The 20,754-nt window shown below is 34.1% G+C and overlaps 1 protein-coding gene across 1 annotated transcript in view; it reads left to right on the plus strand.

Moving 5' to 3' along the window:
* Positions 1 to 20,754, plus strand: part of LOC119631694 (connectin) — a 51,060-nt gene that overhangs the window by 29,591 nt on the left and 715 nt on the right. Inside the window, exon 3 of the mRNA XM_038024126.1 lies at positions 20,303 to 20,745. Within this exon, the coding sequence (XP_037880054.1) occupies positions 20,303 to 20,745 (443 nt within the window). The remainder of the gene's footprint in view (positions 1 to 20,302; positions 20,746 to 20,754) is intronic.

A 20,754-nucleotide genomic window follows, 5' to 3' on the forward strand; every position in this document is an offset into this window, starting at 1 on the left:
TAGACACCGTCATTGTTCGTTCTTCCCAAACTAAGGTACCTCTAATTAAGACGGTTAAGTGAAAGCATTAATTTCAGCCATTTTGGATCAAATATTTGATCATGTTTTTGGGAAAGGAGAATATATATATATATATATATATATATATATACATGCATATGTATAGAGATGTATATACACAGATATCTATATCAACATGTATATGTATACGTATACAGCTCATTCCTTAATAGGTTCGTAGGATTGCAAATAGATCTTACCACTGTTGGCAAGCCGTATAATTTTTAGACATTATCGAGCTTCACAGGTCATGTTTCCAAATTTCATGACATTCCGACCATAAGTTTACAAGTTACAATGGGAAAATTTGAATTGGGCATGTAGCGTCACGCAATGACATAACTGTAATTTATAAACTAATGAAATTTTGACACATTCGCTGGAAGGGTGGTACCAGCTAAAAAAAAATACGAATTCTTCAGTAGCCATTGTACGAACATATTGGTCGGGATATATAAAAAAATATCGAAAAGTTTTTATGTAATATGTAATAATGTTTATGTGTGCGGGAGGTAGTAATCTTTCAAAAATCCTACTTGTCCGCTGGATCTTACAAGGCAGCAGCATGCACGATTCTCTATCTGTAGTGCCTACGTACTAAAACTAACCCCCCCCCCCCCCCCCCCCCCCCCACACACACACGCAAGCACGCACACACACGCACACACACAAACACGTATATATATACATATACATATTATTCTGACATTATGTTTGTTTGTTTGTGTGTGTGTGTGTTTTGTCTTTTCTTGTCTTTATCTCTTAATTGCAACTTATTGATAATGAGCCTGGGACAGAGAGATCAAAGGTCACATTTACTGAAAAACTACGTAAAAATAAGCTGAAGCATCGTATGTATGTATCACTAACACGATGCGATAGGACATATTAACTGCATATATATGAAAATTATTACCGTCTATTAGCTAATGAGGAGCTGTTTGTGTCGCTCTAAGCTCCTTTTGCCTTTTCTTTAATATATTTTGCAATTTTGTTATTTGCTTTTTTGATGGGATCTTTAACTAAGTGGGGGGAGGGGGGGAAGGCATTGTGTTCCATTGGAAGAAGGAGAACAAGCCGAACTTCTCATAGTGAGCCTCGAGCAGAGTAAAGTAAATAATCCACGTATTTTAAGATGTAGACTGCAACCAACTGTGGAGCAGCTTAAGTTTTTGATTTAACAAAAGCATATATTTAAATAAATATGCATTTATTTATGAGGATGAATGCGTGTATGTATGTCGATTCACTTATAAGGTTTGCAGATTCGTTCCCTATTTTTTCGGTTACATTCATTTCTTTTTTTTTTTTTTTCTTTTTTTTTTCCTGTGTGTGTTTGAATACTCCTTTATCCTCTAGAGAATCCTTGTTAGCCGGAAATAAAAAAAAAAAAAAAAATTAAACAAAAATAAAGAAAAAAAAAAAAACGAAAAAAAACAAAAGAAACAAAAAAAAAAAGGAGAAAAACATGAAAAAGTAGATCATTTTTCACTTAGATTTTCTGCCACTTGTTTTTCTTCTTTGAATTCATTTCAGTTTTGTTTTTAAGGAAACGTTGTGTGCACATCATGAAAAATCAAATGCTTTATTTTTCCGCATTGCTGCACTGTTGCCATCAGAGGAGAAGTAAAATTTTGTTCAAAGCGAACGTGTAAAAATAATATAAAAAAGGAAAAATAATAATAATAATAATAATAGTAATAATAAAACGAAGTAAAAAATGAAGCAAATTGACTTTGTTACTACTTCGCATTTGATGGCAACTATTATGCAATTGTAACACAATGGCCGGTTAGGTTAACTAGTCACCAGCCAAAGCAAGTAAGCCTACAAGGAATGAACAAAAGTCTCGTTTACTCCATTTTTTTTTTATTTTTTTTTCTTTTTACAACTATTGTAAAATTTGGACGGTTGACAATTCAGCCGGAATAGTGGCTGAAGAGAAACTGGAAACAAATGCAAAGGTGTGCTCAGAAAAGCACAAAAAATATGAAATGAAAACGCTTGCAGGAAACTCAAAAATAAGCTATTGCTTGTCCTCTCTTAGTAATCCCAATCAGATTCAAAGGTGCATGCTTCGCTTTCCTGCCGACTTGCACCTGCACCCGCACCCGCACCCGCAGACGCATTAATAATAATAATATTGGCTTACTACTAATGGCTGCCTTATTAAAGCTGCCATATTAAGCATAATAAAAAATCAAGTCTAACATATATGCATATATGTATGTAGACATCAATATGTGAATATGTAAAGCAAGCTTATATGTACATAAGTGTAACATGTGCCTATTACAGCCTCTCCCAGCTACACAAAATTACTTCCTGCTCATCTCGAGTCTTATATCCTTCTCAACTTAATTCGCACATACACACATATAGCAATGCACGCATATCTTTAACATAAATCTTCTACTTCTATGATGATCTGATTTTCTACGCAGTTTAGATTATTATTATTATTATTATTTTTTATTTTTTTTTTTCCCCCCCTTTATTCCTTTTTTTCGTTCGTCAATTTTTATAGATTTCTTGGTTTATTTTTTTTTTTTTTTGCAACAAACAATTTCATCAACGATTCGGATAAAAGGCAGCAACACACAAAGATAAGAAAGAAAAATAAAATAAATAAAACAACTTCATTTCTACTCGAGTGCATTGGGGTATTAAAAGCAAAGGAAAATTGGAATTTAATACATTGCAACAGGGAGTTGAAACGTAAACGAATTTCTCAAACAAACTAAATTATTTACTATGAAGCAAATGTTTAAAAAGGGGCGGCGAACTGCTCTCTATTTTTGGGGAAGACCGAAGCTTTTCACTTTTACATTTTCTAAAATCATATAATTGAAAATAAATATTAATCTTGTCAATTGAATGTGTAGCGCACAGATCAGGCATCAGCTAAACCGCCACTATATATGCCCCTTCAGCGTTCAACTGACTACCTTAAGTAATCTCAAAAATTGAGGATAAAACAGATCAAAGAAAAAAAATCGCTTGCATTGGTTTTTTTTTTTTTATTAGGACCTCGCGCGTATGCGTGTGCCAAGCATAAGTAAATTGTGAATAACATAAAAGCAATAAGTTAATCGGAAAGCGAATAAGAGGCAAGTCAGCTGTCGTGTTGCGAAAATATTGATTTTCGCAACTTCTACTCAGATGCAATAAATATTCAATGAGTCGCGATATTTGCTTTGGATCGAAGACTATGGTTAAGATTTTCATCGCGTTTACCATAGCGTCTATGTTCCTTGTTGGCAAACACTTGCACACGCAAAACTGTATTTGTGTTCGCATAGCCAGCATGACTGTCTCTTCCACCCTTTCTGTCCGTCCACGGTTCATATTGATGATGACGCCCTCAAAAGCCTTCTCTTAATTTTTTATTAAAACTTATTTCAATAAAACGATTGTTTTTTGCAACTAAAATTAAATTTTATTAAAAATTAACATCATTTTGTTATATAATAGGGAACAAAAGCTTTTACCCAAAAGCTGTTGAACGAAAGTCTCTTTTGAAATATATTCTATGGAAAATATATACGATACAGTATGCGATCGGTATATCGAAAACGTCATAGATGGGGTAGAGGGTGCTTTTAATAGACTCGGTCCAAGACGCATAGGCTTTCTCTCATGGAACACATGACTAATCCGGTCGACTGAGATTGCCATTGTCACTACCGCTTCGCAATATATAATCACGTAGCTAGGTTCAGAACCTAGCTATTAATAATTGATCAAAAAATAAAGAAAACGAGCGCAACTCAATATGAATTTTATTTTTTATTTTTATTTATTTATTTATTTATTTATTTATTTATTTTTTTTTGTTTACAAGGCAATATAAGCCAATAACAGTGTACTTTTCATTTTGATGAGGAAATCAGGTCTAGGCACGATATTGCACGTTGGCTGAATTTCTCCACAAAGATGATTAAAGTACTTATCGCGTTCTTTTTCACTCTTCGCAAATATTAACAATCATATTTGTAACGTTGGTGATTACAATTACATTTCAATTTTCAGCGAAAAAGAAGAAATAATTGCCCTCAAGCAGCTTGAAAATGTGGTCATGTTATCAAGTATGAAATATCAATAAATATGATCGGAAATAAATGATGTGATTTTTAAGGTACTTGGAGGTTGGCGTTGTAAGCAATTCAAACTGAATCAAAATATTTATATGCGTTTGTATTTATCCTCCAGCGTGATGTTAACTTGTAAATGTTAAATCGTTTATAAGATAAAGGGGTTGGGTCTTCTTCTTATATTCGTTTTTTGTCTTTCTTGTGCACTCGGCCTAACAATGCTACGGGTGTACTAGATTTGTCCTTCCTTTTGTAACGACTACTAAGCTCTTTAAAATCACGTCCAACTATGCGGGTGGCCATCAGTTAAAGATTGCAAAAATTATGAGCAAAACCTTAACTGATCTGAACTTATTGCTTCTTGGTTGTCACATAAAAACGTAACGAATGTAAGTGCGATTCACTCTCGCAAATAGACAGAAAATTAAAATTTAGATGCTGTACCAGATGTTACTGTAAAGTGGCTTTAAATCGATATTTCGCAAATGCATCTCAGCTGATTTTGGTTGGTTCGCTAAAATACGGCAAATTGTCATCGTCGACCTATCGAAATGCAGGGCATGCCATATTCATCGTGACGCCTGCAAAAGTCCCATCGGGGACGATATGATTTTGTAACATAGAACAGTTCGTGGTAAGCATAAGTTTTTTACACACTATCTATCCGTTGTTCTCATGCAAAGGATTGGGATCTGCGTTATATGTCCGGGATAGATAGGTAGATCCCGGAGGGATTTGCTTAAAATCAAGAGGAACAAAGAGCATCGAAAGTTAAATGAAAATATTATCGTTACTATGGCGGAAATCGATCGAAATCAAAATAAAGGCGCAAAGTGATCTTTGCTGTCAGAAAATTTCACGCAACAAACATACGAACTAGAGGGGATAGGATCAAGAAGAGTTTTGTTATCAAAAGGCGAACAAGCTTCACTTCTTCCCTGCCTCAGAAAATTTTCCACTCACATGCTGTGATTGCATTTATAAACAACTCAAAGGAGGGATGATGGCGAACGGTGGTTGCTGCCTGCCAGTAGCGTAACTACAATTTTCCCCATAATATGGTTCTTTGATGTTTTTCTAGCGGAAAAGGTTGACGTCAATTTTTATTTATTTTGCAAACGAAATTGAAATGAAAGTGTAAGTAATTGTTGATTGATTGAAATCTGAAGATATATAAAAAGCGAAAAAATCAAGAATAAAGTAATCACTGCGCATTTCGAATGCTTTGTTACTTTCCCTTAATAAATTTTTTATAATTTTTGTTTTTTTTACATTCTCTATATCCCGTAAAAACAAGCAAAACAATGTTTGAAATTATAAAACGAAATTAAGGCATATTAGTATTTATTTCGGTTTCGCATTTAAATAAAATAATAATTTTATGTCAACGGAATGAATGATTTTATAATAATATCGCGAAAGGAAAACTTTAAAACTCACTTATATTTCGTGTTTCTGTCACGTCCTATTTAACAACAGATCGCAATTTTATGCTAATAAATAAAAACTTTCCATCTCTTTTCAAATACAATAAAACCGCAAATATATCCGTGAGTCTTCCAACTGTGCGTATGTAATATGAACGTATATGAACACATTCATGCAGCCGTGAATAATGAAAATATATGTCAAAACCAAACATAAATCTCTATGAACATTAAATGTATTTATATATATATATATACGTATGCACGCATATATATATATATGTGTATATATAAAAATAACATGATTAGAGGGTTAGATGAGCAAATTTCTCGTCAAGAATTCTAATAATCTTTAGTTTCCTCTTCCACAAACGTAACGGCGCTTTCAGTTTGTACTAAAACCTCAGCAAATTCATTTCTTATCTATTGAGCAGGATGATGGCAGTGATATTTTTAAAGACATATCACTTTCACACACAGACACACACACACACACATAAATCTCTATAGGTAGAGTTGGCATGGTGATTTAATAAAAGAGATTCTCGCATTATCAGGCATAATAAACATTAAAGTTTAGATTAATTATAAAATTCGTCATATGTAAAACACATTTCTTCACGATTTCGTACTACAAATTCATTCGTATACTAAAATACATAATAATAATAATGCAAAATTCCAGGCACGTCCGTCGGCTCGGTTCTTCATCGCCGTCTATCGGCTTTTCCGTTTAGGCATTCGATCGCATCAGTGCCCCTCTATCTATCACTCCATCTATTTCTTCGTTTTACGTACTTACCTATCCCAACTTAACTAAAGCTGATCATTATAGCGACAACATTTTTCAAAACATACTAACATAAGTACTCGCAATGAGTTATAAAAAAATTTTTACGCTAAATTCGAAAACTGTGCGGGAGTAGACGACTACCACAATGGAATATTTTTGAAATATTTGTAAAAAGCAGTTTTGCATTTATGATAGTATTTCCTGGGATTAACGACATAGGCGGTATGACCTCACAACTGGACAATTATATTCAATGCAATTCAACTTAATTTGTAATTTAATATTGAGAGAAAATGTTTATGTTTTTGAATTGTCGTCTATAATCTACAATGTTATGCGAATACTCTAAGGTCAATAATAGCAATGACCTTAGTATCAGTGGCAAGTGTCACTGTGCAAAAGTATAATATATAAGTAAGCGAACAAAGTATGGATTTTGATCATTTCAAAAGGTTTTATCATTTTAAGATTCCGCCTGGGAATTGTTCATCAAATGAACATATAGTTGGGCAAGGGCGACCCTTCTACTTCGCCTAATATAGTTCTTTATTTATTGGGCTGTTAAAACATCAGTAGTTATACCTTGTTTAAAAATAAAAGCATACTTGCTTTAGTGGGCGTTACATATTAAAGAAACTGACGCGGTCCAAAAATTTTGATATCTTATCGATCTAAAGTCATTAAAAAGTACTTCGAATTAAATTTTATTGCCATATAAGACTTTATTTTTCATGAGTACCCTCATAAGGGGTGCGGTGCGAAATATGGACTTTCGTGCTTCAAATTTCCTTAATTTAATAATAATTAATTTCTTTGTCAATCTACTCTTGAGGACCAATTATTGTCGTGATATATTAAAAATTGTACCGTTCTTCCGTGCAAGGGTTTACCTAAACTAGGACCATTTGGATAAGAGCGGCTTCGAAGCATCGCATAAATTTTCTATGTCGAAATGTTATTACTCAGCGATTTTGGTTGGTCGGATTGCATGGACGGCGGTATAAAAATTACTTGGAAAACTTTTCCTCTGCTTAAAGAAGATATACGAAAAAAGTATTTCGAAGCAATATCGAACATGGACAGTTGATCGGACCCATTTTCGCACTGGATTGCATGCATGGCGATTATATTTTTTAAACCATTGAAAACGCATACATTGCGCTCACTTTCTAAAATCACTTATTGCATTCAACGAAGGAAATGCCACATATTTCCTGATTCTTTCTGTATGAGGATGGACAGGAACACAATGTCGACATCATTCTATATATGTGCAAATGAATAGTACGTTTAACGCATATTGGTGACCGTTTCGAACCAATAAATACCTTAGCCTACGGCTACGGCTAAATATATAAAAGTTTGTAATTTGCTTTTCGCGATGCTTCAAAGAGTCCATATAATCCGTATAAAGAAGAGAATGAAAACAACAAAAAAAAAGGTCGAGTAGATATCTGTTGTTGACAATTGTTATTTATATTAAAAAAATTCAAAGTACTTATGTTTTCGGTTATTTGTTATTCAACCCACTAATACAGATATTATATTTAGAATTACAAAGCGCATGCATATGCCTGAGGACATGAGCTTTGCTTAATTAAACCATCGAATAAAATTGTGCGGCTAATGTTTAACAAAAAAAAAAAAAAAAAAAAAAAAAAAAAAAAAAAAAAAAAAAAAAAATGCAAAACACAAAAATATTTTACACAATTTTTTCAACCGCGAAAACTTATTAGTGACACGTACATAAATACACTTACGCAAGCACCCAAACAAGCATATACGTAGGTACTTGTCGGTTATGTGCTTATGTTAAAGCGAATTGTTTTAATTTTTTCGAAAATGTTTCGATATAATATTAACGAGTATTTCATAAATGAATTTTTTTAGTTTTACTGAAATTTCATCCGTAGAATTTTAAGTCAAAATTGCCCAAATATATTATAATCAATAGTGAATTGTTCGATGAAAATAGAAAAATATTTTGATACCCATTCTTTGGCAAATTGAAGCATCCGTTTAAGTAAATTTCTCAGTTCTTTTTAAAAGAGTGAAAAGTTCATTCACTTAGATTTTCAAAAGTCTCCTGCAGACTGATTGCATTGCGCCATCAACTAAACACCTTTTCAGAGATTGACTAGTTTTAGGGCGATTGATGCCAAAACTTTGTCTTATTTTTGTCATATTTTTCATATGATCCGTAAGACAGAGGGTGTATCAGATTTGCCAAATATTTTGAAAGTGTAGAAATATTAGTAGCAGTCTTTATACATTTAAAACATGCCGGTTCAGTCCAAAAAAGAAATCAATTTAGTCGCACGACAGTCTCTTCGTCTATCCGTCCTTTCACTTTATTCTCGATTACGGCCCGAATTATGTTTATGGAAAGCTAGACTGGTCTCATTTTCGTTTAATTATCCGATAAAATGCTTCAAGTCGGTTGATAACAAATAATAATCCTTTTTTCTAAGTTATAGTCATGGGTTCGAAAGTGTACCGATTTTTGCTCAGACCTTTAAAATGCATTTTAGTGAAGCTTTGCTACCAACAAACACAAAGATTGGAGAGATGTTCCCTCTATCGTAAATGAAGCTCGATTATGAACTCGATTGTAAGGCCGAATAATTTTCTCCTTGCTTCTTGTGGACCTGGATATTAGTCATAAATATATCTTATATGCTTTAGTTATCGCCCGAATCCTATATCCGAATAAGTAAAAATCGCAGCTAACAAGCCACCGTTCGAAGGATCAAAATTCCAATACAATATAATTTGCTTTGGTACTATCTGTAGTGAGTCCTCAATCGGTAAAGGCATAACACTTGCCAGTTGGGCATACAAAAAGACGGCGTACAACAACATTACATCAGTCGAGTAATTAACACAAATCGAAAACTGAGTGTGTGAAAAAGTCAATGAGAAAAACGGGGCAGCACTCAAATCAAACATAACGCGAATTACACAATAACGGGATTCCTTCGATCTGGCAGCGGTGACCATCTGGCAAATAAATGCAAACATGAGAACCTATCCATAGAGAACATATGCCATATCTGCAATAGTAAAGGGCATTTAAGCTTGATATGTCGCAAGAATAAAGCTATAAATGATGTAGGCGGCGATGGAGGCGGCAGGCTGGATAGCGGAGGAGTTGCCACAAGTAGAATCATGGAAATTGATCGAAATTGATATTGAAAAGTAAGATGAATAAAACTGAAGCAGTAAGCAGCCTACAGTAGCACACTAAAAATTCAGCGATGTGTTAAACGAATGACCAAACTTATGATTATTGGTCCGAAAAATGAACGAGATGTGTAAAAATAAATCCAAAATGATCGTTTGAAATGACAAAATACATCGCATCGACGCGGCCAGGGTCAGTAAGCACAATCGCGCAAGCACAATACACAAGTATGTGAACATAAATTTGACAAACAGTATACAGTCTATGACACAAATCAGTAATATGTTGACAATAAGCTTCCGAAGCAGAGCAGCCGTAGTGCAGATGGCAATGTGGAATTAGATTAAACTTCCAGTGCTTAAGATAAAGACGACAAATAGCCTCCGGACCGTGTCAACGGTGCGCCAACTTCTAGGGCAACAATTTCACCTAAGGATACAAGCACCGTTATCCAGATTATCATCAGTTTAGTTGTCTTTTGAATTTTTGAAAAGTTTTCGTACGCATTCTTCTTCGTCATAGTCATGTCGACTTAAAATATGAATCGATTTTTAATTCTTCTTATTTAGGTTTCATTTGTAAATTAAAAAAAAAAGTATTTTTTTTTTTTGTCGCCGCTTTAATATGATAAACGAAATGAGTGTTCATTTAAGAAAATTAGTAATGATATATGTTTGGTTGTAACGTCTTTCGTTGTATTAGCCTTACGCAATCAGTGGTGCGATCGAAGTTTACAATGTACATAAACTTTTCCTCTTTATTACTTAACTGCATTATGTTCAGCTACAATCTTAATATTTTTTATAATATTTCATTTATATTTAAAGCCCTTTTAAAAATTTATAACATTTCCTTACTGAGTTAGAAGGTTAAATATTTGCAAGTTTTAAATGTTTGCATAAAGAAGAGTAAAATATAAAGTTTCCCTACATAAATTAGTTTATTTATATATATATATAGATATTTGTGTATATGTATAGGTTTGTATATTCATGACCGAATGGTTTAATTTAAACTTTCTTATGAATAAAATTACACTAAAATGTTCAAATGCATGATATTAGAAAAGTTCTTCGAAAGCATCAAGTGGTATAATAGTATTTTTAAATGGTTGGTAAGAGACTATGTCGTAAAAACATTAGACAAATGTGAGGATAAAACTTGGACAGGTTTCACCAAAATAAATAAATATTTGGTTCTAGTGTGAAGATAATGTAAAAATGCAAAATTTAAACTTTGGTAACAGATTGTGCATAGTCGTATTAAATCCTCTTTACATGATGACGTGGACAATGAATGACTGATCTAATAAGATTATAATAGGAAAATACCAACATCAATTTACACAAGTCTCTTTGCGAATGTTTTTGGCAAATTTCTTAGTTCCACTTTCGTGCTTTTATTCTGCAATTTCAAGAGAATCGTGCCCGTCTCCCGCCTTCTATTGGTAAAACATAGAACCATATTATAGGCAAACGTCGGACAGAGGGACAGCCGCACTCAAATCACGATTGAATGACATCAAGTTAGACCGTCGATATGTTACAAGCTCTCAAGGTGCTGCATACAGGCGCACAAGCGCTTAGGTAGTGCACGATATACAAAGAACTAAAAAAACAAAAAATCATATTTGCTTTGCTGCAAGTTTTAAGCGCTAACCACATCAAACAAATATTTTTGCACATAGAAACTATGAAGTATTCCTTTGCAAGCGAACGTGACGGTTTGCCTACCAAAATTATTCTTTCAATGACACTTTAGAAAGATGGACACAGCAGATATTATATAGTTAAAAAGCGCTTTATGCCCAATTTTTTCAGTCATAAAGTTAAGGAAAATCAATAACAGAAGCGCGGACGGATCGAGTAGGCTTAACTCAATATGTAATTGTTTGATAATCGAAAATATACATTCGTACTTTACGAAGTGTCCGCAGCGTATGTTTTGCTTGTTACGAACTGATGATATCTAACGATAATGGCAAGTATGCCGCCGTCTTTTTTTTTGGTCGGTATCGATATCGAAAAACTTGTGTGGACTTGTAATTTTAATTGAAACAAGTTGCAAGGTAGACGCTGCCAAAACTTTGCATATTTTTGGTCACTCGTACACGTTCACGGCCGGCCATCCGTCACCCACCCCATCATTTCTTCGAAAATGTAACACAAAGTTCATGCACGTAATATACGTAAGTGTGTCGCTTAGTTTTGTATGAAAATCTGAAAAGGAAAATATTTTTAAGACTGTAAACAGGTCTAAACCTATAGGTCTTTGCTATAGCAAAGATCGATTTAAATGCGAACGTGATAGATGTCTCCATAGGTTCGATTGGAAAATTATCGCATTCGTTCAAAACTAAGGCACTTGCAATCAATAAGTAGAACTTTAGTGTTTCTTCTAAGATGCAATAAAAGGCAAACACAAATTACTTTTACAAAATATGAAAATTTTTAATTAAATTTCAAAAATAGATTGAAAATTTGTTCTTTGCTCTTTTTAATCATATTTCGATTTATTATCGAAAAAGAAAACTTTTCCTTTTTTAATTGATTTGCTTTCGGTCCTTCAATCGACCAGAGATGATATGATTAAGTTGCTGCACTGCTCCCCATTATCGTCAAGCAAATCAATTCATTGTTGTTATTAATATTGTTTGCCCTTTTGTTTTCTTCTCTATGAATGGGCGGATAATCGCTTGTTTGCTTAACAAATTAGATTTACAAGCAACTGATATATAAGTGCGAGGATGAGAAAAAGTGCTAAAGCGCTTGGAAATGATATTGATTTGGGTGGAATCAGTAATTTCAACTAAATCTCTGCGAAACGTCAGCATTATTTAGAAAAACAAAAAGATTAACTTAACACAATAATAAATATTTTCCAAGTACATGCATATACATGTGCATACATACATTAACATACGTTCTTATGTGCATACAAAAATGTTACCCGGGGAAAGTTGCCTATTCTAAGCGCGTTCTTTCTTTCTATTTTTTTTTTTTTTTTTTTTTTTTTTTTTTTTTGCTTACAAAGAAAATGAATATTTTAAGTGATTTTATTGTTATGAAAGGTTTTTTATGCTCGGTTACGTTGTTTTTATACTTTTTTTTTTTTTTTTGTTCTCTATCTCGTAGTTTTTTTTTTTTTTCCTTTTTTGTTTTTCGTTTTTATTAAGCTAAAGGAGTTATGGCGAAACAACAAACAGACTTTTTAGGAGTAATTGACCCATGAGAATGTTGTTGTAACGCTTAGAAAAGCACAATATTATACATAGGCTTACACAGTTGCAAAAAAAAAAAAAAAAAAAAAAATGCAAAAACGGTACATATGTATATAAGTATATAAATACTTATTTTTAAAGAAATTTTTTTTTTTTTTTTTTTCTAAATTATTTACAACTGTTTGCCTCTGTTCTTTTATAATATTTTAACTTTTTTATATGAATTGTAAGCAACTGGGGGGCGTTTAATCATAACTCTAAACATTTGCAGCATACATACACACAGTGCATATTACAAACATACGTATGTGTATTGTGTAGACATATTTAAGGTATGTTTGTGCAAGCATTTTACTTATGCATGCACACGCAGATATGGCCACATAACAAAAGTGTTTTTTTTTTTTTTTTTTTTTGTTTTGTTTTCCTTCTTTTTTGTTTTTCACTCACTAACTGTTATTGTTTTTGTTCTTTTTTTATCTTTCATTTGGTTTGTTTAGGTTTTAAAACCATAGAATCATATTGCTATTCCGAGTTAGTTTTGTTTTTGTTATGCTCCTCGTCTTCTTTGCTTTTATTGCCATCGTAGTGGTCTTTCTTTCTTCAACACTGTTGTTGTTTATTTTTTTTTTTTTTGCACTTTCCTTCGAACAAATAGACAACAACAACAACAACAACAACAACAATAGCAACAAGAATGACAACTTTCACATACCCATAATGACAGTCAGAAAACAAGACAGATACAACAAATTAACATATATATTGTATGTTATTGTTATTGTTGTTTTTGGCTTTGTTATATTTATGTCAAAATTAAAAATTTTTGTTTTTAATTCTTTTTCCTTTTTTTTTTTTTTTTTTTTTTTTTTTTTTGTTGTTTTGTTTTCAATTTATTCATATGGTTGCGGGTGTATAAATCTGCATATGTAGAGAAATTCACATAAACTTTTATGTTCTTCATTTCATAAACAATTTGGTGGTTAAAAGCTAACAGCAATGTAAGAAGAACAAAAAACCATTATAACAGTGATCGTAGCGACAATCAGCAGTAGATGTGACAACGACAGCGGCGTCAAACCGAATAATGGACGCGAAATGACTTTGAAAAGATTTTATTAATTAAGACAAACTCTAAAGCCATCTCTCAACGGTAGCTGACAATTGTGTCTTCAAATTTTTTTTTTCTTGTTTTTCTTTTCATTTATTTTTGATGTCGTCGACCCAAAATCAAACATTAACTATATCATTTTAAGAGCTTGGTCACTTCTTCTTACGAAGCTTACTTAAAATTTTATTCGTTCATCTTTTTCGCCAGTTAAATCGATCTGACGAGATCCTATTAATTACAAAAAGAAAACAAAAAAAGAAAAGCTATACGCAAATGCGATCATTACAGACTAAGATTCAATGGGAAAGGTGCGTGCAGCGCCCCAAAGCGAAAAGAATTCTAAACTAACATATGAAGAATTGTGCTTACGTGAAGTGCTTTTGTGCAAAAAGTCTGGACAATGGTAAATCTACTTACTAAACCGAAAAGACAAAGCAAAGCTGTCCAAGTCGCCTCTTGATAACCGAAAACCAAAGTGCTGATGCTGCTTAATCCCCTTTGAACGAGTACATTACCAGATCGAAAGGCTTATTGCAAAATGGGCTCGTTACGTTTCGGACATCCAGAAGAGGGTTGCAGAGAGACTGTAATATATGTCATATACTTTCTTGATCATTATCAAAATTGAAATCGCCAAACCACCCAACTAAAAACTACGACAACAAAGTGCCTGCAAAACGTTGGAAGGTATGGCATGCAGGCTGGAATTGAAAATGGGCAAAATCAGTTAAAATGCACACCTATCCTGCAATATAGGCGGAGAGCACTTCTGTTTAGAAAAGCAAATAAACTAAATTTTTTGCCGATTTCTCCTAAATTACACAGCTAAGGCAACGGTAAATACTTTCATATATATGGTCTAAGGAGTACATGTGTTTCCCAGCGTTCCCACCCACTCCTCTTGGAGTTACCTCAATACCGCACAACACACTACCGCGACTGGCCGTACTGTTTGCCTTTCGGACACTCGACCTACCAGTAGTCTTTCCCCGCCTCATCTGATTCATCATCATTTTCAAAACGAAGGGTCACCTTCCTCACCTCACTTTTCCTCATCATCAGCGTGCTCGCGTTATAAGAGACGTCACCAGAGTGCCTGATAATAGTGAAGAAAATAAAATTATGTAATGTAATGTTATACAATTATTTCATTTGATAGGTCTCTGCCCGAATAATAGCGAAACGCGGGCTGGACAAAAGCTGGCAAGACGAACATCGCAATGTTTGAACAAATAAGTTGAGCGCAACAGAAATTCTGACGGCAACCTGGGAAATGGTCGTGACTCAGCTTACAGACATCGCGGGCAATTCAAAGCACGTAGAAAATCGGGTTTCAACTGAAAGCTTAAACATGACTTGTCTTCTTGTCTTGTATTTCGTGCTACGAACGACGACAGAACAAAAGTTCCGTTGTGATAGTATGTCAACCGTCCGTTCGCCATGTATTTACAGCAGCAAACCCGAGTTTCGTCGCGATTCATAACCGATTTCAAAGGAACCGAACGCAGTTCATTCTGTGAAATAAAGCAATCAACGGCGAAATTATTGCCACGTTTGAGTAATGAAGCAAAAAACAAATGACCGCACTTGACAGAAAGGGAAGCATTGTTCCACTGAAGGCTACCTCGAGAAGTTCGCCAATTTTCCCTAAAAACTGAATACCGGACCTATTGAAAAACGTTGCCAGGAGACCGCGGTCGAGCTAAAACTCTAAGACTCTTTTTTTAAAAGAAGAAGATTTTATACTTCAGTAAAATATTTTTTCGCAAGTTGTTGATGCGTTGTTTGTGTTGCACTTCTACGAATATTCTCGTATATTTTTATTTATTTATTGGGAGAGAATGAATTCTTATCGCATCAAGAGAAGAATGTTTGAAAGTTGATAGTCCACAGAAAACTTCAAACAAAAACAAATTTATTGCTCTATATTTACAATTTTTGAAAAGACAAGGTAAGGTCACGGTCGTCAATGGAATGTGCGTCAACACTTTTAGCTTTGCATCTGCATATATAGATTACATGTAATAAGTAAAGAACCCGATATTTTTCCTTTTTTTTTGGCTTTTGGAAGCAGAGATTTTCTCGGCGTAGGTTGTACCGTCGACGCATCTTTCAACTGATGTAACCCTTTTTTGCCGCCTACTTGCGTGCAAGTGTTTGCAATTTGAGATCGAACATTGCACAGACGAATACACGGACAGACGAGGATTTAAGAAGTCAATTAAGAATTCGATGTCGATCAAACCTACATATGCTTTATGCGCCTATAGCTTCCCTTTGGGAGAAATAAACGAGTGATTTACTTGCATACTCGGAGCCAAATGAGCATAAAGCTATGGAAAAATTTGGCAATAGAATGCGTAAAGATACGATAGCGATTCTGTGAAGCCCATCGGCGCGCACTGTAAACAGAAAAGGAATCGCAACTGATAAAAACCTAATAATTTTTATTACATTAAATATTAAATTCAGGCCGATCATGACTTCTATCTAATTGCTTATTATATTTTTTTGAAACTCTTATCATAACCATGTTGCCGGTCCTACAGATTGACGTACATGCATTAGCTTTCGGTATAGAGCAGGAGTAATTCTAATAGTTTCTTGGATTATTTTATGAACAGATTGTAAAATATATATATGTAACGAGAAACTACTTTCACTTGAAGAATTTGTGACATATGCTGGCGGGAGGTAACAAAATTGTTTGTTCTTTAATTTTAGAAGGAAAATTGAGAGCTGTGCATGTCTTAAGTGCTGTCGATGAACAAACTAGAAAAGATCGTGCACTTGACTTGTCTGACTTGATTGTAGCATAAGCCAAGTGCTCTAATTGCAGACAATGCAACCAAAGCTTTCGCGTTCAGCATGGATCAGAAGCGTCCTCGTATAAAGTTACGCAACAATCATTCGTTTCTGTTTAATGCCATCAAAGGTTACTTATACCGTAAAGGGAGAAAGACAAAGACAGAGAGAGAGAAAGAGTGAGAGAGAAAGAGAGAGAAATAGAGTAGCTTAATGACGTTACTTACATGTTCTTTAATTTCGCAAAATCTGCATTCACGCTTGAAACACATGCGAACTATTTCTCGAGCCACAAGAGCGAAGTAAAGCGTGCACTAATCATCGTGGTTAGTTAGACTTGAACGTAACAAACTTAAAAATCTTTTCTCAAGTTACTTTCGTACAAGTTACTTCAATACAATTCAGAATATCAAAATATCGTGAATTGTTATGGTAAGAGAAGCACCTTAATGCACATTATCTCATTTTTTGATTACCTCAAGTTTTTTCTCACAAAAGATTTCTTCTTATTTGTAATTAGTAATGCATATGTTTTAACGTCGCTAATACGCTTACTATTCAATAAGATTTTAATGATTGACGTAGAAAATCCAGTGAAGTCAGCTCAACGATAAAACTGTAATAGTAAACATATATAATATATGTATTTATAACATGTCTTTGAGCGAACAAATAATACATACGTGTTTGAAGTGAATTCATAAGTACTTACATCTAACGCATACACACAAATATGATAATACGTATGTATAGAGTTTTGTTGAAACATAGTTTCATCGTTACAATATCAGCAGGAAATGCAATTGAATACAGTTATATATAAAGATAGTTTTTCGTAAAACTACTCAAATGATTCTAAATGAGATTTAGTTCAAAAGTCCTTAATTTACTATAAACATAAATGAATATATACACATACATACCTATATAATAAGTTAGTTATACAATCTTTACGCATATTATGGAAAATTAGTATTGCAAGAAACATTAGTTTCGTTTTTGTAACTGTAACAAGTGCACTCCGCTCTGTTCTTCTCTTCTGTGTAGAGCACTTGAGACTTGAGTATTTAAATTCGGGCAAGCATGTGTCTAAATGCATCTAAATGAGTAGATTTTTTCTTTCTAGTCTGATTATTACTTATATACTCTTTGATTACCCTATCACTGGCAGGCATATTAATTTGAGTAGGTGACATGTAACGCCACAAGAATATTTCATGTATATCTCAACAGCCTTCGGGTTTGTCAACTATGTATTACTTTAACTTAACGAATCAGCCGTCAATCTAATATTTTAATATATTTCTATAAATTAGTAACTTGTACTTGCTACAAATTGCCTTAAACAGGGTTTACACTGATACTGATTTTAGGGATGTCATTGAATATAACGGATGTTTACGCAAATAATTCCAATCACATAAATAATTCCAGATCCATTTTACTTTGCGAGGTTTATAAAATATCACGAAAATTTAATAAAAATTATATTTAATATACAAGCAGAAAAAAATTATGCTACCAATAATGTCAACATATCAACTTCCAATACCTATTTGAGGCAAATACAGACAACTAACTTTGACCCTACTTCACCCTGTCTTCACTTTTGCATGGCTTTGGGCTCTTTTTTGTACAATATGCGACGAATGCTTGATTTTTTTGCCTGTTTTCAGCTAAAATCGGGCGTATGCTCGAAATTACTAATGTGAACGCTGCGTAAACGAACTTCATACCCCGTTAAAGACAGGCGGGGAGTGTATGTAGGTTTCATGAGCGGGACTTGTATTCATGCTTCATATAAGGGCGATGAAAACTGTTGCTTTCTGAATACAGGCTATCTCGTAGAAGAAAAATATTTTATTAATAATATATTAGGTGTGCAAATATGTTCGTTCCGCTGAAATTGATTGCTTCGTAAAACGTACCCATCGCGTTCAATTTTCCCGGAATCGCAGTTATAGATAACTTGGCTATTGATGTTCGAACCGTGCCGGTTTCACTTTTTTGTTCGGATGTTGTTCAGTGTATGCCGCAGTTTAAAGAGATGGATGGCACAGCGTTTTTCTCGGGTTTTTATTGCATTAATCGAAGAAGACATGCAACCGAAGCTACGGAAATGATTGCGTTGGCTGGAAATGCAACTGCGATAAGCTACGAAATGGAGTAAGTTAGAAAGTGTTTGGCTACTTTTTAGTCATGAAGACGTGATGAAAATTCGCATACGTCCGTCCGTCTTTCGCAAAAATAACCAAGAAGATAAATTTCAGTTTAGGCTGGGAGATTTTACAGCACCCGCTATATTATCATATATAGCAGATCAGCGGTTCATTGAAATTTGAAGATGTGCGAAAATGCGTCGACGGCTATTTCGCCTCCAAATCCGCAATGGATATACCATTAGCAACTCGAAAAATGGCAAAAGACAATGGTGCACAATTCGATTATTGAGCTTTGCAACAAGTGTATGTTAAATATGTCTGAGTTTTATCAAAAAACAACAGGACTTTATATATTTTTCAATACATAGTCACTTTATGGTACTAACGATGTTATTATACGCAAACAGAAAGAGTCTGAAGCGAGAGGTGTGATTTCAGATTTTCAGATTATGTCAAAACACATGAAGCGCACCATGTCGCCATTTGCATTTTTATTTCTACCCATATTTTGCACAATACACTGAACACTGATTCCAAATTGTTCAAATTAAAGTTACATTAAATACAGACGTTTTTAGACGTTGTTTATTCGTGTTGAGGCGTTTCTTCCTTTTCGGTGCTAGCCTTCATGGTTTCCTATCGTTGCACTAGAAAGCTTACTGATGTGGTGTTGTTTGAGAATAAGAACAAAGAACCAAATTATGATTTGAACAATCAAACAAACAAGCAAAGAGGGTAAATCAATAAAAAAATCACATACTGATCTCGCACAAATTTATGAATTCATTGGAGCGTATTTGGGGTTTTACAAGATGCTTGACAAAAAAAAAAAAGAAAGAAAATAGCCTTTGGGAAGCAACTGTGAACATCAATTATATTTCCATGTCGGCAGAATATGTTTTGCAATGTTTGACTAGAAGCAGCCTCCCTCTCAGAATAATGTAAAAAACATTATTGTTGCCGGCATTACTGAAGCGAATTTGAAAACATTCCGACTGCTATTTGGGGATAATGAAAAGAATGCAAGGAGGGAAGGCTTGCTTATAAAAGGCAAAAAGTACAAGATTAATAATTGTTAAATCTCCGACAGTGTGTGCATGTGTAAAGCCTGTCTACTGTCTATTTTCTCCTCTTTTTTTTTTTTTTTTTTTTTTTTTTTTTTTTTACCTCCTCTACTCCTCTCCGCAATTGCCTGAAAAGGCATTTACCAATTTTTCCATGTCAAAACGTCAATTGTTTTAAAAGCTGAAAAATAGAATTTTATCTCTCTAGCCTCTCTATGCTTAGTAAGGTACAACGTGTACTAGACATTAAACTATAGGAAAAAATATGTTGCTCTTGTTTCTGTTATAATTTTACTACGAAACTTACATTTATGATTCAAGCTAAACTCCTACGAAGTTTCGTTCTTGTTTTTACGTGTTCCTGCGTTTCTTATATTTGCAGATAACAATTTCATTTGTGATTGTCGCCTGCAGTGGCTGTATGAATTGAAAAATCGTACGCGTCACCAGCAATTGCGTGACTCTCTGGAAGAGTTTGTGTGCACTCTGCAAGAACCGCATCTCTACAATTTCATTGAGCCGGTACCGACGCATATATTGGATCTGTTAAATATAGGTGGTCTGGGCGGCTTGAGCGGTATCAGTAGTGATAAATTTGTGATGAATGTGGCCAATAATAGGAAACGAATGTCGAAAACACGTCCACTTTTAAGCAATCAAAGACGTAACACAAACAATCAAGTTGATGGACAAATGCAATTAACAGATGATCATTTGGAAGGGCACAAGCATGCAGTCAGTTTGAAACGGAAGCGTGCTCTTAGTTCGGTGTCACAATATCAAGGTGTCGGCTTGGACGCAAGTAGCAGTACAAGCAGCAGCAGCAGCAGCAGC

Source organism: Glossina fuscipes, unplaced genomic scaffold (assembly GCF_014805625.2).
Source record: "Glossina fuscipes isolate IAEA_lab_2018 unplaced genomic scaffold, Yale_Gfus_2 1, whole genome shotgun sequence".
In the NCBI taxonomy this organism is placed as follows: Eukaryota; Metazoa; Arthropoda; class Insecta; order Diptera; family Glossinidae; genus Glossina; species Glossina fuscipes.